Source organism: Lagopus muta, chromosome 1, assembly GCF_023343835.1.
Source record: "Lagopus muta isolate bLagMut1 chromosome 1, bLagMut1 primary, whole genome shotgun sequence".
Lineage (NCBI taxonomy): Eukaryota > Metazoa > Chordata > Aves > Galliformes > Phasianidae > Lagopus > Lagopus muta.
Window position 1 is genome coordinate 100267601 of NC_064433.1, and position 16779 is coordinate 100284379.

The 16779-nt window shown below is 34.2% G+C and overlaps 1 protein-coding gene across 1 annotated transcript in view; it reads left to right on the forward strand.

Annotated features, from left to right (window-relative positions):
- The window catches only part of NCAM2 (neural cell adhesion molecule 2), a 231197-nt gene that overhangs the window by 150495 nt on the left and 63923 nt on the right, over positions 1-16779 (forward strand). The window contains exon 9 of the mRNA XM_048951225.1: positions 15539-15689. Coding sequence (XP_048807182.1) covers positions 15539-15689 — 151 coding nt within the window. The remainder of the gene's footprint in view (positions 1-15538; positions 15690-16779) is intronic.

The window sequence follows — 16779 nt, forward strand, 5'->3', positions numbered from 1 at the left end:
GGAACAATATGTAACAGTGTGGTCTCCCTTTCATTGAGGATTTGAAATAAAAGTTTCTTTTCCCTTCCTCTGACCTCTGTTGAAAGTTTAAATGGAAAGTTTTCCAGGCAGCTACAATAGATGACCTCTATAATCCTTTTATAGCTTTATAACTCATAACTGCATAAGAGCGGATAAGCCTGAGTAAATGAATGATTATGTGTGACAGAAAGCATTTGGCTCACCCTTTAAGATTTGGAAATTGAAATGGAGATTTACTCCATGATTAGAGCTTCATCCACTGTTTCAGCGTCAAGCCAAAACTCTGTGTATGGTGCACGTACTTTGTTTCTATGCTTCTGTTGCCCAGCTCCTTCCTCAGCATTGCACATCTTGACACTGATGTGCCAACCTGGCCATTGCCTCTTTTATCTGCGATGTGAAATGGTCTGATCTTACAGACTTCTGTGCATCCAGCAGGCCTGGACCTTTTCCCAGTAAAAATGGGCTGGAGAAGTTACCCTTTCGTGGAGCATAAGGAAGGATAATGACTGGATTTGATTTGCTGTAATCGCTTATAAAATGTATTTGGGACACATACACACACACCTATGCACAACCCTGTGTGAAAACATATCCTGATTCTCTGCGACAAAAATGTCATTCATTTCTGTGCATTCTGCAGTAGTGTGAAAGCAAGGTTTCATGATATATTTTCCTTAAGTAATTCTAACACAATTATGAAAGCTGACCATTGTAGTTTATAATTACCATTTCAAGCTCTATTTTGGAATACTAATAACAATAACAGATGGGGATTGATTTGAGACAGTAGCTCTCTGTATGCAGCATGTGTGCAAAGAGACAATCTTTACCCAGAAGAATTTGCATTCTAAACGTGTAAAATGAATGAAAGAAGGAAATCCACTACACAGAGATCACATTCCTGTGTCCATCCAATACTTAGGTTTTATAATGCCTCATTATCTGGACTAACCGGTTAAAAAAGAAAAATAATATTACTTTATTTTATATAAACTAGGTAGAATTTAGCCAAAAAGACTTTGAAATATCTTACAGTATTCTATCTCTATGCACAAGGATCTCAGATTTTAAACTTTATGGTGAAGGTTATAGAGATAGCCTGAAAGTTTGAGTTCTGCTTCCTTGCATGTACTGTGCTGTGTGTCCCTGTGTAATTTCCTATTTTCTATGTATTACGAAGCCTAGACCAGCAGTTTTTTTCCAAGTTTGATTTCTCATCCTATATTGGTGTATAAATCATAGCTTTTAGGAGTTTGTAGTTTTTTTGTAGTTCTCATGATCCAGCAATGGGCAAAAGAGTTGAAGTTTGTTTTGTTCTGTTCTTTGAAATGTTAACTCTGCTTTGTACCCTATCCTTTTAACTCCACTTCAGCTCTCGCAAATAGTAACAAAATAGATTAGAAATTTTTTGGACTATCTATGATAGCCATTGTCATCTCACAAAAAGATGCAATGTTTTAGAAGCAATTTTAGAATAAATGTTAGGAAACTACATTGCTTTTATTTTGAGATAGTAATGAGAATTCTTGTATTCTTATATCAAGGATGAGCTTTTTATTTGACAGATGACTTATGCAGAAAGAGAAAACACAGACATAACGAGGATATTTTAAATACCAGTAGATTTCTTTCTTTTTATGACCTATGCAAATCTCAGCCTGTTAAGTTAATCTCAGGAATTTCTCTCTTTTGAATAGTTTGAAGACTGTAAGGGGCAAGTCCCCTTGCCTTAGTGAAGAAAATTCTTTCGTATCCTTGTTGTGCAAGCAGCTTCTATTATAATGCCAAAGACTATTCTTGCTGTTGTGCTACAGGCCAGAATTAATGTATACTTCTGCAGTTGACTTAGTGCAGCTGACTGCAACTGAGAAATTGCAAACAATTAAACCAGGCATCATTGGCTGACTAGGCACCCTGGCAATGTACAGGTCTCTGAGATGCTGGAATAGCTGATGATCATCACTGCAGTCATTCTCTTTACATAGAAATGAGCAGAGACATGTGGAGCATGAGGACTTTCTTTTCTTTCTCTTTTTTTTTTTCTTTTCCTGAATGAATCATAATGGGCATCACATGCTGAGGGTATGAAATGGTAGTGAGAATGTTTTCACTGGAAGGAGAAGGTAAATAAAAAGACTTGTAAGTGAATGGAAAACATGAAGCTGACCTTAAATGTTAGATAACTAATGCTGTTGGAGCTATACTGACTCTGGTATATGCAAACTGTGAAGTATGTATAGATAATATACTTACTTACCAGTCATCAGATGCAATGAAATCTGTGTGTGTTGGGGCTGCTTCATCTTTTTTATGTCAATTTCTTATGGCACAGTTCAGATGCAATACTTGCAGTGTTGGGATAAATTATTCAGGAGCTAAAAATAAGAGTGTACAGTTCTGGGAGTGTTTTGGTAGGATGATTGATTTTGGAGGTCTAAGATAATGTGCAGTTAGATGGATGAGAAAATAAAAAGCAGCTTTCCTGACCGAGCTGATGAAGCATTGCATTAGGAAAGCTGCAAAGCATTGTGAATGTTTCAGAATCCATAAGCAGTACAACCATTCATCTGAATTCCCCTCTCTCTTTTTGATAACAATATCAGCAGTGATATGTAAGTGAAGTCAGAACTGAAGTTAGAAATTATTTTGATGTACTGTAACATCTTCCCTAATACAGGTTTGACCAGTGGCTATATTTGACAACTCCATACAGAATCTCAGCCACTTGACCAAAAGGCCATTAGATTTATTCCTCCCTTAGAAGACAAGTTAAATGCTCTTTGAGACAGTACAAAATGAAATGGCTATGTATGTATGCATCTATAAATGTATTCAAGTTGTATTGATGCTTGTTTTGGTTTACACTAGTTCAGAATGTAGAAAACAAAAACAACAACAACACAACAAATATAGAATATCCTGACTTTGAAGGGACCCACCAGGATAATTAAGTCCAACTTCTGGCTCCACGCAGGACCACCCAAAGTTCAAATCCTGTGTCTGAGAGCATTGTACAAACGTTTCTTGAACTTCAGCAGCTGGTGCTGTGACCATTCTGCAATTTTTCCTTTCAGTGAAACTTTGTATGTGGGACCGAATTAAGTAGGCAAAGTTGTGGCTCTTTGCATTCTTGAAAAACGACAAGGAGCCAAGAAAATGTAGATTTTACCAACTCTGCTTTATCAAAAGCTTAAGCGAACTAGGGAAAATGGAACATCACTACTTTAATCAATTGTTCCTAATGAAGTCTTAACTGCAGATTTTTTATTCTGTAAATGAATAATCCTATTTCTACCTAAGTTATATAATAAACTTAAAAAATGTCTTCTATTTTTAATTCATTTGCTTACGGAGCAGGTATATATTTGTGGGTACTTTCTCTAGGATGTGACATTCCATTTACAGGCTGAAATAAAGCTATGCAGGCTTCAAAATGGCACACAATATTAGCTTTTTTCATGTGGTCGTCAGTGGTGATAATCTGTTTGTTATATTAATGAAGATTAAAATTATCAGGGAAATTTTTTAGATCAGTATTTCCTATGATAGCTTGGACTTGGATATTCATACATCTACATGTTATAAACTGATCTCAGTTGGTAGTGTTCACTGATTTAACAAGATGTTTTCCAGAGACTTTGGGAAGGATAAATCTTCTAGATACCAAAGAAACTCATGTGAAATGAGAAATACAGGCTATGACACAACCAACAGTGGAATGCTGGAAAAAATGTATTTTTCTGTAACCTGTAATCAGTTTTCCTGACATGAAAAACAGTTTGAATATTAGGAATATTCTCCATCATGTTAGAAGAAAATGAAAGGATATAGACTTCTGGCAAAACCAAAATGATTTGAAAGCAAGGATCCTGGCACAATCTATTGTTCAATTTGTTTAACAAATTATGTAAATTCAATATAATAATTAGTTCTTAATATGTTTTTTTTTATGTCCCCTATCTGCTGTTAAGAAATTTATTTTCTTATCACATTTTCACTATATCATTTTCCTCTGTGCATACACTCATATGCTATTTTTCTATTAATACCAGTTGTAAGATTTCAAACAGGCATATTTTGATGGCTTAACACAGTAATGTCAGTGAACTTGCCTTTGTCATCTGTGGAAGTTGGGAGACTGTGGAACCAAACCTAAAGCATAGTGCAATATTTTATTTTATTTCCACAGGGAAAATTGAAGACTGCTTGTCCTGCCCTCACTGGCAGCCTCTAACATTAATATTTCTTAAGTCTGCATAACTGAACTGTTTGTCTGAGCTCTGATCCACGGTCAAAATAGCAACACTCAGTTATGTGTGGAGTAAACCTGTGTTACTAAAATTTCTGTGTGTCACATTAATATGAATAATGGTATTAACAGTAAGATTTTTTTCTTTACTTTGCATAAATTTCTGCTTATGCAAATCAAGTTGTGACACCTATGTCAGAATTCAGTGAATTAATTGTATATGGTAATCTTTATCTTACTAAAGCTGACATTGTAACATAGTTTAATATACTTAATAGATAGCTTATAAGTAATATTGACGTGCTCCGGGTTTTATTACATGGTAAAAATTTATACAACACTAGTTTCTTAATTCAGAAATTGGCAATTAAAAAATTATTTTGTGAATATCTAAAAGTCTAAATGGAAAAAAACCAACAAACCACAACACTCTTTTACCAGCTGTCGTGGTTTCAAAACCTAACTTGGGGTTACCATCTGTTGATGGATAAATATTTTCTGTTTTAATTTAGAAAATGTGAGTATGAGTGCAGAGTCTTATTGGAAGCCAGAATGACTCTACAGCTTTTAAATGGAGGGGGAAAAAAAATTTACAGTATGAATATTGTTTAGGCCTTGGCCACAGTTGTCAGTGCCTCTTTATGGGTTTTTTGTTCATTCGTTTTTGGGGTTTTTTTTTGTTTTTTTTGTTTGTTTTTTTTTTATCATACATTCAAAGTGGTTCAATACCAACATTGCAGTAAGATTTATTTGGATAAAAATATCACTCACCCAAAAGCAATATTGTGTATGTTGAAAATAAAGATCTCTAAGAGCTCTTTAAGTTTCATACATTGGTGTTAGAAATTCTCATGCCCTTAGGTCATTGTGTTTAGGAAATATGTTCTAATTATGTTTTAAAAAAAATTACTAATTCTGCGTGAAGATGTGCTGGTTTATACAAACAGATAAGTCCTTGTTTACCTTTAGCTTATTTGTTAAAATGAAATTGTGTAATCATAAAACATAAAATCCTAGTCATTTATCTTGTAGCAAATGCCCAGATATTAAATAACATGAATGTTTTCACTCATGAGATATCCTCAACAAATGTATTTTTTGACAGTTTTATTGTTTAACTGCATTAGGTAAGACAGAGAATTGGTAGCTGTACAAATAAAAAGAAAGAAAACTCTTACACCTACTAATAACCCACCAAGAGGCTATTAACTGCTGTCAGCCTCCTCTGAAGCCATTTGGGATGGGCTGACTTAGGCCAGCTCCCAACTGCTCACTCAGCCACTCTCTTATTTCCTCTTCAGCAGGACAGGTGGAGAAAATAAGAAGGAAAAGCTCCTGGGCTGAGCTAAAAACACGAGATCGCTTATCAATTACCATCACAGGCAAAGCATTTTCAACTTGGGTGAAGTTCATTTATTGTCAGTTTAAGAACAGAGTATGATAATGAGAAATAAAGACAAACCTAAAAGAGCTTCTCCCAACTCTTTTTCTTTCCAGGCTCATCTTCACTATTTTCTTCACTGACTGCTGTCTCTTCCACACATTCTCCTGAGCCTTACAGGGGAATGAGGGCTGTGGTCTGTTTTTGTGCTTAATGCACCCTCCTCACACTTTTCCAGTATGAAGTGCCCAATTGGCTAAAGTCCTTCAGAAACTGCTCCAGCAGAGATTATTTCTTGTTGTTTTATTTATCTAGTTGTAGATTCACACTTGAATTTTTTGTGTTGCCTTATCACAGTCTCTGCTGTCCATCTTTTTTCCAAGCTCTAGTAGTAGCAGGTTTTTCCATAATAGGTTTCATCCAATTTGGTTGATTTTTACAGCATAATCTCTTACTTATATCTCTACATATAAATAAAGTAAAATAGATATAAATAAATAGAGAAGCTCAAATAATATTAATTAAATAGAATAATTTGAAAAAAAATACTTTTGTCCTTTCAGATCTGTCCAGGTTAGTTCTTCTCATTTTTATTTTTATTTTTTTTTACTACTTCAATAATTTCCTGTTGTCTCTCAAGTAGTGAAAAGCCCTACAGACTTCTCTGGTTTTGTGAGCAGATTTTTTGATCTTTGAGGGCTGACATTTGGATCTGTGTCCTGCTGCATACAATTCCCCCACCCTTCATCACTCAAGTTATGTATTTCTGGCTTTCTGTGCCTTTCCTTCCCCTAAGGAAGCCTTGTTGCTTGTATACCGCTGCAGGGTTCCACCTCATCCCAGTTTCCAGACAGACTTTCTATCTGCTGTCTAGCCATAGTCATTTTAATAAAAGATACATCACCTTTACAGAAAACTGGAAAGAATCCTAAGCTGCATACAACTACTGAACAAATCCGTAAGACAATTTCAAATTCTGTTACTTTTTGTTTTAAAGAAAGCAGATACTGTGCTATTCTCTATGGACTGTTCCACAGTGTAGATAACTGCATACCTTCACCATACTAGTTATTCCTGCAACTAAAGCAATGGAAGCAACTCAGTCATGGTTTGAGCTTAAAACATACTAAAATTATACAAGCAAATTTACAAATGCAGTAAGTTCTGCTTGAGGTTCCTGGAGTAGATGCAATTTGAGGGATTATTTTATATGCTTACAGAAGAGCTTAATGAGTAAATAAACATACAGCTTTCCAATAATTTGTTACTGATCCAAGTAATGCTATCAGTAAAAGCAAAATAGAGGAAAATTTTATTCTTACTCAAGTTACAGTACCAACTATTTAAGTCATAAACATGCTACAGAAATAATAATTAATATTATGCTTAAAATTATAAAAGCTTCCTAGTTTTCTTCATGTTGTTACAATCATCCTTCCAGTCCTACCCTGAGACCTGTGGTTGAGAGTGCTAATTTTCCTCAATAAAAAATAAAAAATTATGAAGGGTTTGCAATTCATCAGTTTCTTAAATTCTTCTCCAGTGAAAAATAGAAGAGGCTCAAGCTAGCATATTTAAATGAAGCCATAACTCATACCATGTTTCCTTCCTTACCTCAATTAGGTTGACGTCTATTCTGTATTGCAGGCAGTTCACAGGCTTTTCTTTTTTTTCCCCATTGATTTTTGGCTATAGTTTGACTATTTTCACTGGTAGAAGTGATCAGATTGATTAGATTGGTGATTAGATATTACTGGTTAGATACTGAGTTACAAAGCCACCTTCTCCAATCCCTAATAAGATAAAAAGGTAATAACTTTTCGGCGTTTGCTATACAGGGATGCTCATTGCTAAGAAACAAATTTAGGTAGTTACTTAATGACAGAGGATCTTGTAATCCTGGAACAAGCTGAAATTGCCTCCTACCAAGGCAACTCCTGATTAAGTCCTGAGAGAGGTCTGCACTGCTGGATCAATACAGAGCCTTTGTAAATAACAGCGAAATTGTACTCACTGGGTTACAATTCCCGCTTGAAGGATAGCTGGGTCCTAGTGCTTAATGTTTCCATGTTCTCACACTGTTTTCTAACAGCTCATAAGGAGAACTCTGTATGGGCACTTCAGCATAGGATGGTGGTATGTTTTCATTTCACTAATGATTTCTACAGCTGATCTAATATTCACTTAAAATTTGAATAGATATGAATAAAAACAGGGCCAGGTTGAAGTTCCCTTTCTGAATAAGCAAATTGATTGTTACTTAAACCTTTTATATTCAGTAGTGATATTTATTTTTTATATGCGTAGAGGTCAAGTAAGCACTGAAGAATAAATTTAGGAAATCGCAGTATTTTACACTTAAGCAGTGCTTGATACCTTGTTGGTACTTATTTGAAGCCCTGTGCTTCTGCTGAAATATTCCCATATTCATTCTTTGCTGCAAGGCCTTGTGACTAATCTGAACTGAAGCTGGACACATTTCTCAGTCATTTTAAAGAATTACAGAGGTATCCTATAATCATGTGTCATTCTCATTTATCCAAAGAAGCAGTCTACAAGATTTTATTATAGAAGTGAAACATAATTGTATAGCAGAACCATTATTTTTAGTGGCAGTCTCTCTCTCTTCAGTCTTTTTTTTAATTATTATTATTGCTATTATTATTATTATTATTGAATAAGACTGTTGTGGCTTAACAGTCTTATTCCTGAGAATTCTGCTGATCAGAATCCATCTGAGTCACTTATGCTAATGGCATCATAGCTGAGGTAGATTCAGATCAGTAAAATTCTGAGAAATAAAACCACAAATTACAGTATTATTTGTCAGTGAATCAGAATTTCTAATTACAAGGTATATATGTAGTTAGTACTGATGGAATATTTTTTGTTACCCTTCTTCACAATTGTGGATGTTGTTATTTTTATGACTAACACTAATGCATGTTTTCCTCTACAAGATTTTATCATATAATGCTAAAATTTTTGCCATTAAGAATCTTTCTTGTGATTTGCCTGTTCAGTTGATGTAATCTTGAATGGCTGATCATCTTATTTTCTCTATTATTTTATTTCATACTCTTTTGTAAGTAAATCCAACCAAGGGAAGAAGGTTGTTTTTGTTGCTGTTGTTGGGTTTTTTGTTTTGTTTTGTTTTCATGTCTTACTGTGTGCTTTTGGTGTATTGGATATCTTGTGTCATGTCATTACTAATTACTTAAGTTTAAAAGAAGTACTGGCATGAATCAGTCAAATACCAGTTCATAATTTCTAAAAGTTTTATGAAGCTTGCAAGAATGCATCTTTTCTGATATTATACATGCTGTTAGAAACCTGCGTAGAGCCTCTACAATTTTCAGTCTGAGCTCTTTAAAAGTAGCTGCTGTATCTGCAGATGAACAGAAAATCAAAAGAACCATTCCTTTTTCTTCAAGATTCTTTTTTTGTGACTTCCCTGGTGTTACACTATAGATCTGAAAGCAGTAGGCTCTTCAATAATGTCATCCTTGTGGAGAACCAAATTCCTAATCAATTCAGGAATTTGCAGCATGCTGAAATATGTATTAAATGAGCTGCAGTTCTAAAAGAAACACTGAAAAAAATCACTGAAGTCCAAGACACTACTGTAACATTATTCTGATTCACTGGACATTAAGGCAAATACACATAGCAATACTCTGGAATTTTCTACTGTCTCCAACAGGTGCATGGATAGAATACATTTACCTGAAGAGAATGGGGAAATATTGTGAATATGCCATCCATAATCCAGAAGGGAGCTTCCATCAGCTTCTACACGATGATGGCTGTTGTGACTAACAGCCCTTTCTCATCATCAAAGGTAGATTTTCAGACTAGGAATTTTGGTCACATATTTAATCGACTTCTGGAATTTTATCGTCATTCAGTATCAGCATGTCAGCTTGCAAAAGGTCTTGTCTTTCATGCTGCTTCAAGGAACAGTTTCATGCACAAGTTGCTTAAATTTCACATATAAAAAACATCAATCTGAAGTACTTGGTATGAAGATTTCCTCATGTGTGTCCATCAACACAACCTGAAATCAGAAAGCTTCCTAAAAAAATTGTGATTCTTGAAATTCCAAAGGTGATTCTTTTAATCAAGATTTGTTTACATTTAGTGATGTATACACAGAGCACAACGAAGACAACAAAATGTTCTTGCTTTGGCAGTTTTTACCCTTTGCTCCGGAAAAGGAAGAACTGTGCATAAAATTAAAACAGATTCCCTTTTTTGTTTTTCTCCTTTTTTTTTTCTTTTTTTTTTTTTTTTTTTTTTTCACTTTATTCAACCATGTACATCTGCAGCATCTCGCTTGGAGGATCTTGGCAAACTCCTGTAGTTTTTACTGAAGTTATGTATTCCCACATTGACTGTTCTTGAGTATGTTTCATCATGTTTTATAAAGGAAACAACACTCTGAAATCTAAGCCACTGTTTCTTCATTTTTTCTGTTGTTAACATGTGCAGTCTGTATCCAGAATAGCACAAAATTACACAGGATGTCAGAAGACATAATTGACAAAACTGATCTGTAGTGGCATAACTATTGGGAGTAATAGTACTTAGATCACAAATAAATCGTAAATGTTAGGAAAAAAAAAAACAAAACCCACAAAGGAGTTTCAATGTATTCAGATTGTAAATGCAGGATTGTTTTTTATGTCAGTCTTGCGCTTGGACTTCGAGGCATGGAGTACTTTGTCATCCAAACTATGAAGTCTAAGAGGGAATATAATAGACACAAAGTCACAGTTGCTTTAATGGTCAAAGTGACATTATCTAAAACTAGCTACACACAAGTCACTTCCTTCATCTGTTCTTGCCTTCCACTTTTGCTTTCAGCCAGCTCCAAATGCATGTTTTGGCTGTCATACAACTTCATCTCATTTGTTACTACAGTTCCTCAGTGAGAGATGGAGAAATGGTTGATAAATCAAACTCAACCGCTAATCGCAGCATTCACCTCTTCTCAATTACTGCTATCTATAATTCAAAAAGAATGACAATCTGAGCATCATTATCAGCTAGTTCTCCCCTCCTGAGAAATTATACTTTTTAAATTATAATGCCAATGGGATTGTGCAGATTTAACCCTCAGTGGTATCAGCCTAGGTTATTCTGTCCAAGATGCTGTTCATGTATCTTTGCAGGTGTTGCACTCTCACCTCACTATTCTGTCGTTTCCTGAAAGTTACATGCCTCTTCAGCATGTGGAACCCTTGAAATACATGGTTACCATCATTCTGATACCATCTTGGGAACTCTAGGACATGGTTTTGGAGCTGTGTGCTGTCCAGACAGGTCAGCATTAGCCAGTCCGGAAGTGGGAAATATTCATGTGTGGAACTGAAGTCATGTCAGAAGTAAAGAAAGAGCTTAATAGAAAAAGTCCTGTAATAGCCTGTAATAGAACAATATGGACAGCATTATAAACTCTCGTCATAAAATAAAAATTATTTACTTTTAATATCAGTACTTAATCTCAAGCAGTGAGATAGCACTCATTTTTTAATTATTGTTTTGCAAGTCAGAATATTGAAACTGTAGGAAAATCTCCCTTTTTTTTTTTTTTGTAGTTAAATGTTGCTGTTATTTGTAGTTTTAATGTATAGAACAATCTTGTTCAATTTTGTTTTCTTTGACAGTGACAAAGGACTAGACTGCTATCAGTATTTGAAATACCTAAGGTTGTTTTTTTTCTTTCTTTGAAAAATTATAAAGTTTATATGGATAGAATTATAGAATCATATGATCACCAAAGTTGGAAAAGACCCCTAAGATCATCCAGTCCAACCATCCACCTACCAACCATATTTCCCCGCTAAACCCCATCCCTTAGTACAACTTGTGAGCATTTCTTGAACACCTCCCTGGACTCAACCACCTCCCTGGGCAGCCCATTCCATCACCTGACCACTCTTTTGAAGAATTTTTTTCCTAATATCCAACCTGAATCTCCCCTGGTTCAACTTGAGGCCATTCCCTCTAGTCCTGTCACTAGTTAACAGTCCTGTCAGGAGAAGAGGCTGACCCCCAACTTTCCACAACTTCCTTTCAGGTAGTTGTAGAGAGCAGTAAACTCATAGAGCCAGCTACATATGAGTAAAAATTTGTCAAAGCCTGTACTGAAGAGAAAACTTTTAATGCCTTTTACAAAATTATTTGATTAACAGTCATGTTGGAAAATATTTTGATTTTTATTGGGATTTCCATAACCCTGTAAAAAAAGTAACTTCTAAACACTTTGTTTGTCTGTAGCATTTGCAAGATGCGCAATGATCTGTTTATTGAAATAATTCTTCTTGTGCCTTTGAGTGTAAGTGCTTTCTAATGTACATGTTCATGGATTTAGAACTGTTTTGGTCATGTATGTGTTTTCAGACTTCACTGATTATTCATAATCTGCAGTTGTACAGAGTAATTCAGTGAGTCAGCAGGAGTCACGAGCATTGAACCACATGGACTGTTCTGGCTGTCCACATTTTTGTTTTCTCTATTTCGTGCATTCTTTAATACTACTAAGAAATAAAACCATGCTCAGTTTAGCAGAACAAGAACATAGTAATATATATATTAAATCTCTTCCCCTACGGTATTTGAAATGGAAAAAATAGAATGCCACCATTCTGTAAGTGTCCGTATTCATTTCAGGCAGATTTGAGAGTAATTAGCATTATCAATTTATAGAGATTGTGTCTATGTTTTGAGTTCTCATCTATGGCATTGCCTATACTATTTCTCCAGTGAGGATGCAGTGTACTTCATGTTCCTCTTCGTTTTCCAGTTCTGGTCTGCTACTGTGAGAGAAATGGTGCTAATGTGTGCTGTCCATACTCACTGTAGGAGTGAATTAAACCTCAGAAAGATTTTACCAGGAGATATCAAGTTCTGATTGGTGCAGTGTCCAAGATTAGGGCTGTCCCTGTTTCACATTTTGTATTTGCAGTTCCAAGTTAGATAAAAAGACTGACATTATGGATTAAAACAGATTACTTCTTTCTCAGTATATTCTAATTCTGATAATACCACTTAAAAGATCAGGAAAATATAGGGTGGTTTCAGTTTTTACTTCAGGATAAAGCTGTGTGTTATATTGTCCCATCTTCTTCACTGCTCTCATAGGAGTCCAAAGCAGTCAGCTTCTGTCACTTTGCTCCATTCTTTCCAAGCTATGCTTCAGTGTGTTTGTGTTGTTACTGTACCTGTTTATAGTATCCCAGTATGTACTTCATTTATTTACCCAGATGCCTATTAGCCAATTTACTTTGTAGAATGATGAAATGCAGACACAGTGGTATTTTTGAAATCTGTGTGGAAAATGATTGTATTTTGTAGCATTTTTTATAGGCATTCATTTCTCTTTTGGATAGTCTGGGAATCATCTATAGACATGGACAACTATTTCTATTTATGTATTTATTTATTCATTTACTTATTTGAGAATTTTCTTGGAATGTATTTGCGCTCACATTTCATATATTTTTGTTTGTCAGGAATGTTTGCTCAACAATATATTTTAGTGAAGTACAGAATAATGAATGGAATTGTATCAATTAGTCTTGATTCTTTGAAGTGCTGTAGTAAGGCACCCGCAGGATAGGACCAGCAACAACTTAACTGCTTATGAAGTAATCAGAGAAATATACACATTCTGTGGACTGCAGCAAAAAAATATCACATATTTTACATTATTTTATGAACAATTTCAAAGAGGTCATTCTCACACAATTTTGAAAAACTTGAGGTTAATTGTTAAATATTGATATTTTCTGAATCATTAGGGCCAAATTATTTTATTTCCTATAATTGTTATGCATTTTATTCATTTTTGTGGACTTTGAATGAAAATATCTCATTGGTTTTGAAATCAATTGAATCAACTCATAAATCTGTCTCAAAGTGCTTCTTAGTAAATGTTTGGTGATAGTGAGAGTAGATGTTGTGGTTGTCAAAAATCTTCTTCCATTCAGAGTATTGATTATGTTTTGATTTTCTTTTTCCCTAGAGAGATAAAAAGTCAATTTCCCTAAGACTTATTAATTTTCAGTCTTCCGTGTTCAAATGAAATATGTTTTCTCATACATACATACAACTTCAGAAAGTTACTCCAGGTACATACTAAATGTCTGTGTAGCAAAATATTTGGAGTATTTTCCAGCAGTAGAAAATAATGAGATAAAACAAGAAGGAGAATCTTTTGTGATCTGTATTTAGAAATCTTTGTGATTCTTTTTTTTTTTCTTTTCTTAACATCAGTTAACACTCATATCTCTGCTTTGGAATGTATGGAGTCAATTATTGTGAATGTATTTTACAGTGATTATATCTATAGACCAGGGCAGCCTGGTCTGGTGGTTGGTGACCCTGCACACAGCAGGGGGGTTGAAACTAGGTGATCATTGTGGTCCTTTTCAACCCAGGCCTTTCTATGATTCTATGATTATATAGTGAATTTCAGTATTTGGTATTAGTGTAGAACTGAAAAAAATTTCCTTTTGATGTTTTGATGTTTCTATGAATCATTGTTACAGGTTGTTTCAGTGTATATCTTTTCACAAATTAACTTTTGGCTTCTTTGAGAAATACTTCTAGCTAAGTTAAAATCAGAAATAAATTGGCCAAAGTACATGTAATATATAATAAGGAAATAATCATTAGATAAATTATACTTATATTGTGCTTGTAAAATATAGGTATATCAGAGATTAGAAAATTTTCACAGGAAACAAAATTCACTGTTCATGGAGTCCGATGCTCTTTTCCTTCTTGGAAATCTGATGTAAATAGTACTGTATACAACTGTTTTATTTTGAATATTAGTGTCCTTAATTGCATGCATATTTTCCTGCATTCACTGATGAAACAATCTGTGTTAGGTCGTGAATATATATAGTTATAGAATTGGACATTAAAGTTTTTTCTCTTCCTTTTCCATTTTTCTTAGTAATGAAGGTAGGTATACATCACTATTTTGTATCAGCCTTTTTTTTTTTCTTAAATGAAATAAAAATGAAACAAAGAAGTAAAGTTTCCCAATACTACAGAACAAGTAATTTGTAGAGCCAGATTAAAAATAACTTTATTTTTTTCTCTCAGGTATGCTTCTCCATGGAAGTTGAAGTGTAAATAACTGGATTTTTTTTTTTTTTTTTTACTTTTTTCCCTCCTCTTTTATAGTCTTGAAAGTCAAATAGGTTTGAATTAGGGGATTGGGATATTATTTTTTATCAAGTCGATGAATATAAAAATTATTCTCTAGAAAATTGGGAGCTATTATTCATTTTTATCTCCTCCCTTCTTCCTTGCAATGATATAAAAATGAAATACAGAAATTCGAGTTACATCTGTGGATCATGTTTTTAATAATTTTAAGCTTCTGACAAGAAAATACAAGTAATGCAATGTGGAAGTCTGTGACTGGATTTGTACTTTGATCATTGTTTTGTGGGATCTCAGAGGCACTTTAAGAACAGCAGTGATAATGCCAACTGTTACATGAGACACTGATTTTACACATAATATTTTCATTAACCACATCATCATAGCAAAATAAATGCGGTCATAAACAGGCTTTCAGTATGTCATTCACCGGGCCAGTTGATAATTTTTGTGATTTACCTTGACTGTGTTCCTTTAAGCATGTACTTATTCCCATGATTATAGTGCCTAGAACAGCATCTTTTCTCTATATTTTTAATTCATTTGACAAATTTTGAAATTGCCTATCTGTCAGTAATAGTTTCACCCCAGGTGAAGAAATGCTTTCAGTCATACTATATCAGTGGTGTTTAATATATAAAGCATATATAAATATACATATCTGTATAAAACCTTTCTTTTTCCTAAATCAATGTAAACAGAGCCCAGATGGCCGTATAGAAGTCAAAGGGCAGCATGGAAAATCGTCACTGCATATTAAAGATGTGAAGTTGTCAGATTCAGGGAGATATGACTGTGAAGCTGCAAGTAGAATTGGTGGGCACCAAAAGAGCATGTACCTTGATATTGAATGTAAGTTCCCATATTTTGTTTTCTCTTTAAAAATTGTTTTAAAAAACAAAAGTACATTCTTAATGGAAGATCAGTTTTACCTTGATGTTTAAACTTGCATAATTTAAGAAAGTATGTACTTCTGTAGTCAGTGATAATGAATTCTGTGGAGGAATCTTTGCTTTTTTGAAGTTTACGTGAGTCTTTGTCAGGGATTTAAACGCAACAGGGTTTCATCTCATATCATATTCTAATGGTTCTAGCTACTTAATTAATGCCAAATTTCAATTCTTTGGGCTAGGGGAGACTGCAGTGGGGGCAAAGTATTCAGTAAGGACTGATATGAGCAACAGCTGAGGTTGGAGCTTAAACTTCTAAAATTAAATACTCTTTGGTCCTGTTTTTTTGTTTTGTTTTGTTTTGTTTTGTTATTTAGCTCTCTTAATCCCCTGAAAGTATCCCTTTGTTACATATCCTCATGGAGTTCAAGGTTTGTGACAATTTTACTTACACATGGTGCTTTGTGGACAGACCATTTCAGTCAAAACTTTTGAATTTTGTCTAGGAGGCAAATAAGATATACTTTTGCTTGGAGAAGAGTCTGATGTTTTAGAAGCCATCAGAGGGTGTTTATTTTCAAATACAGGAAAATACAGCGGAAAATTGTCTCTTAAAACACTTTTTCTCTTAAAACCTTTTATTCAAACTTCCAAAGCAAAACTTCTGTATCTATGATACAGAGATCAGTAATGTTTGCAGACTATCAAATGATTGATTTCTGGAAGGGTTCTGAAAGTTACTTCAGTACACTGTTGCATGTTCCATTATTTTTTAAATGTTTATTATAGGAAAGAAATCTGAAACACGAATTTTTCCACATTGGAATTGAATGTTAGGAATGCAAAGATTTGCCAGCTCAGATGTCGTAGAAGAAGTAACTGCAATTGCTTTAGCATAATCACTTTAAAAAAAAAAAAAAAGATATTTGAAGAAATTTGAAATTTGCAAAACATTACTCTTTTAGAAGCATATGAGTTTAAAATACTGACTCGGGACTTTGTGGTGCACAGCTAATTATTTATATTTTATGTATTCAAGGGAAAAATTCTTT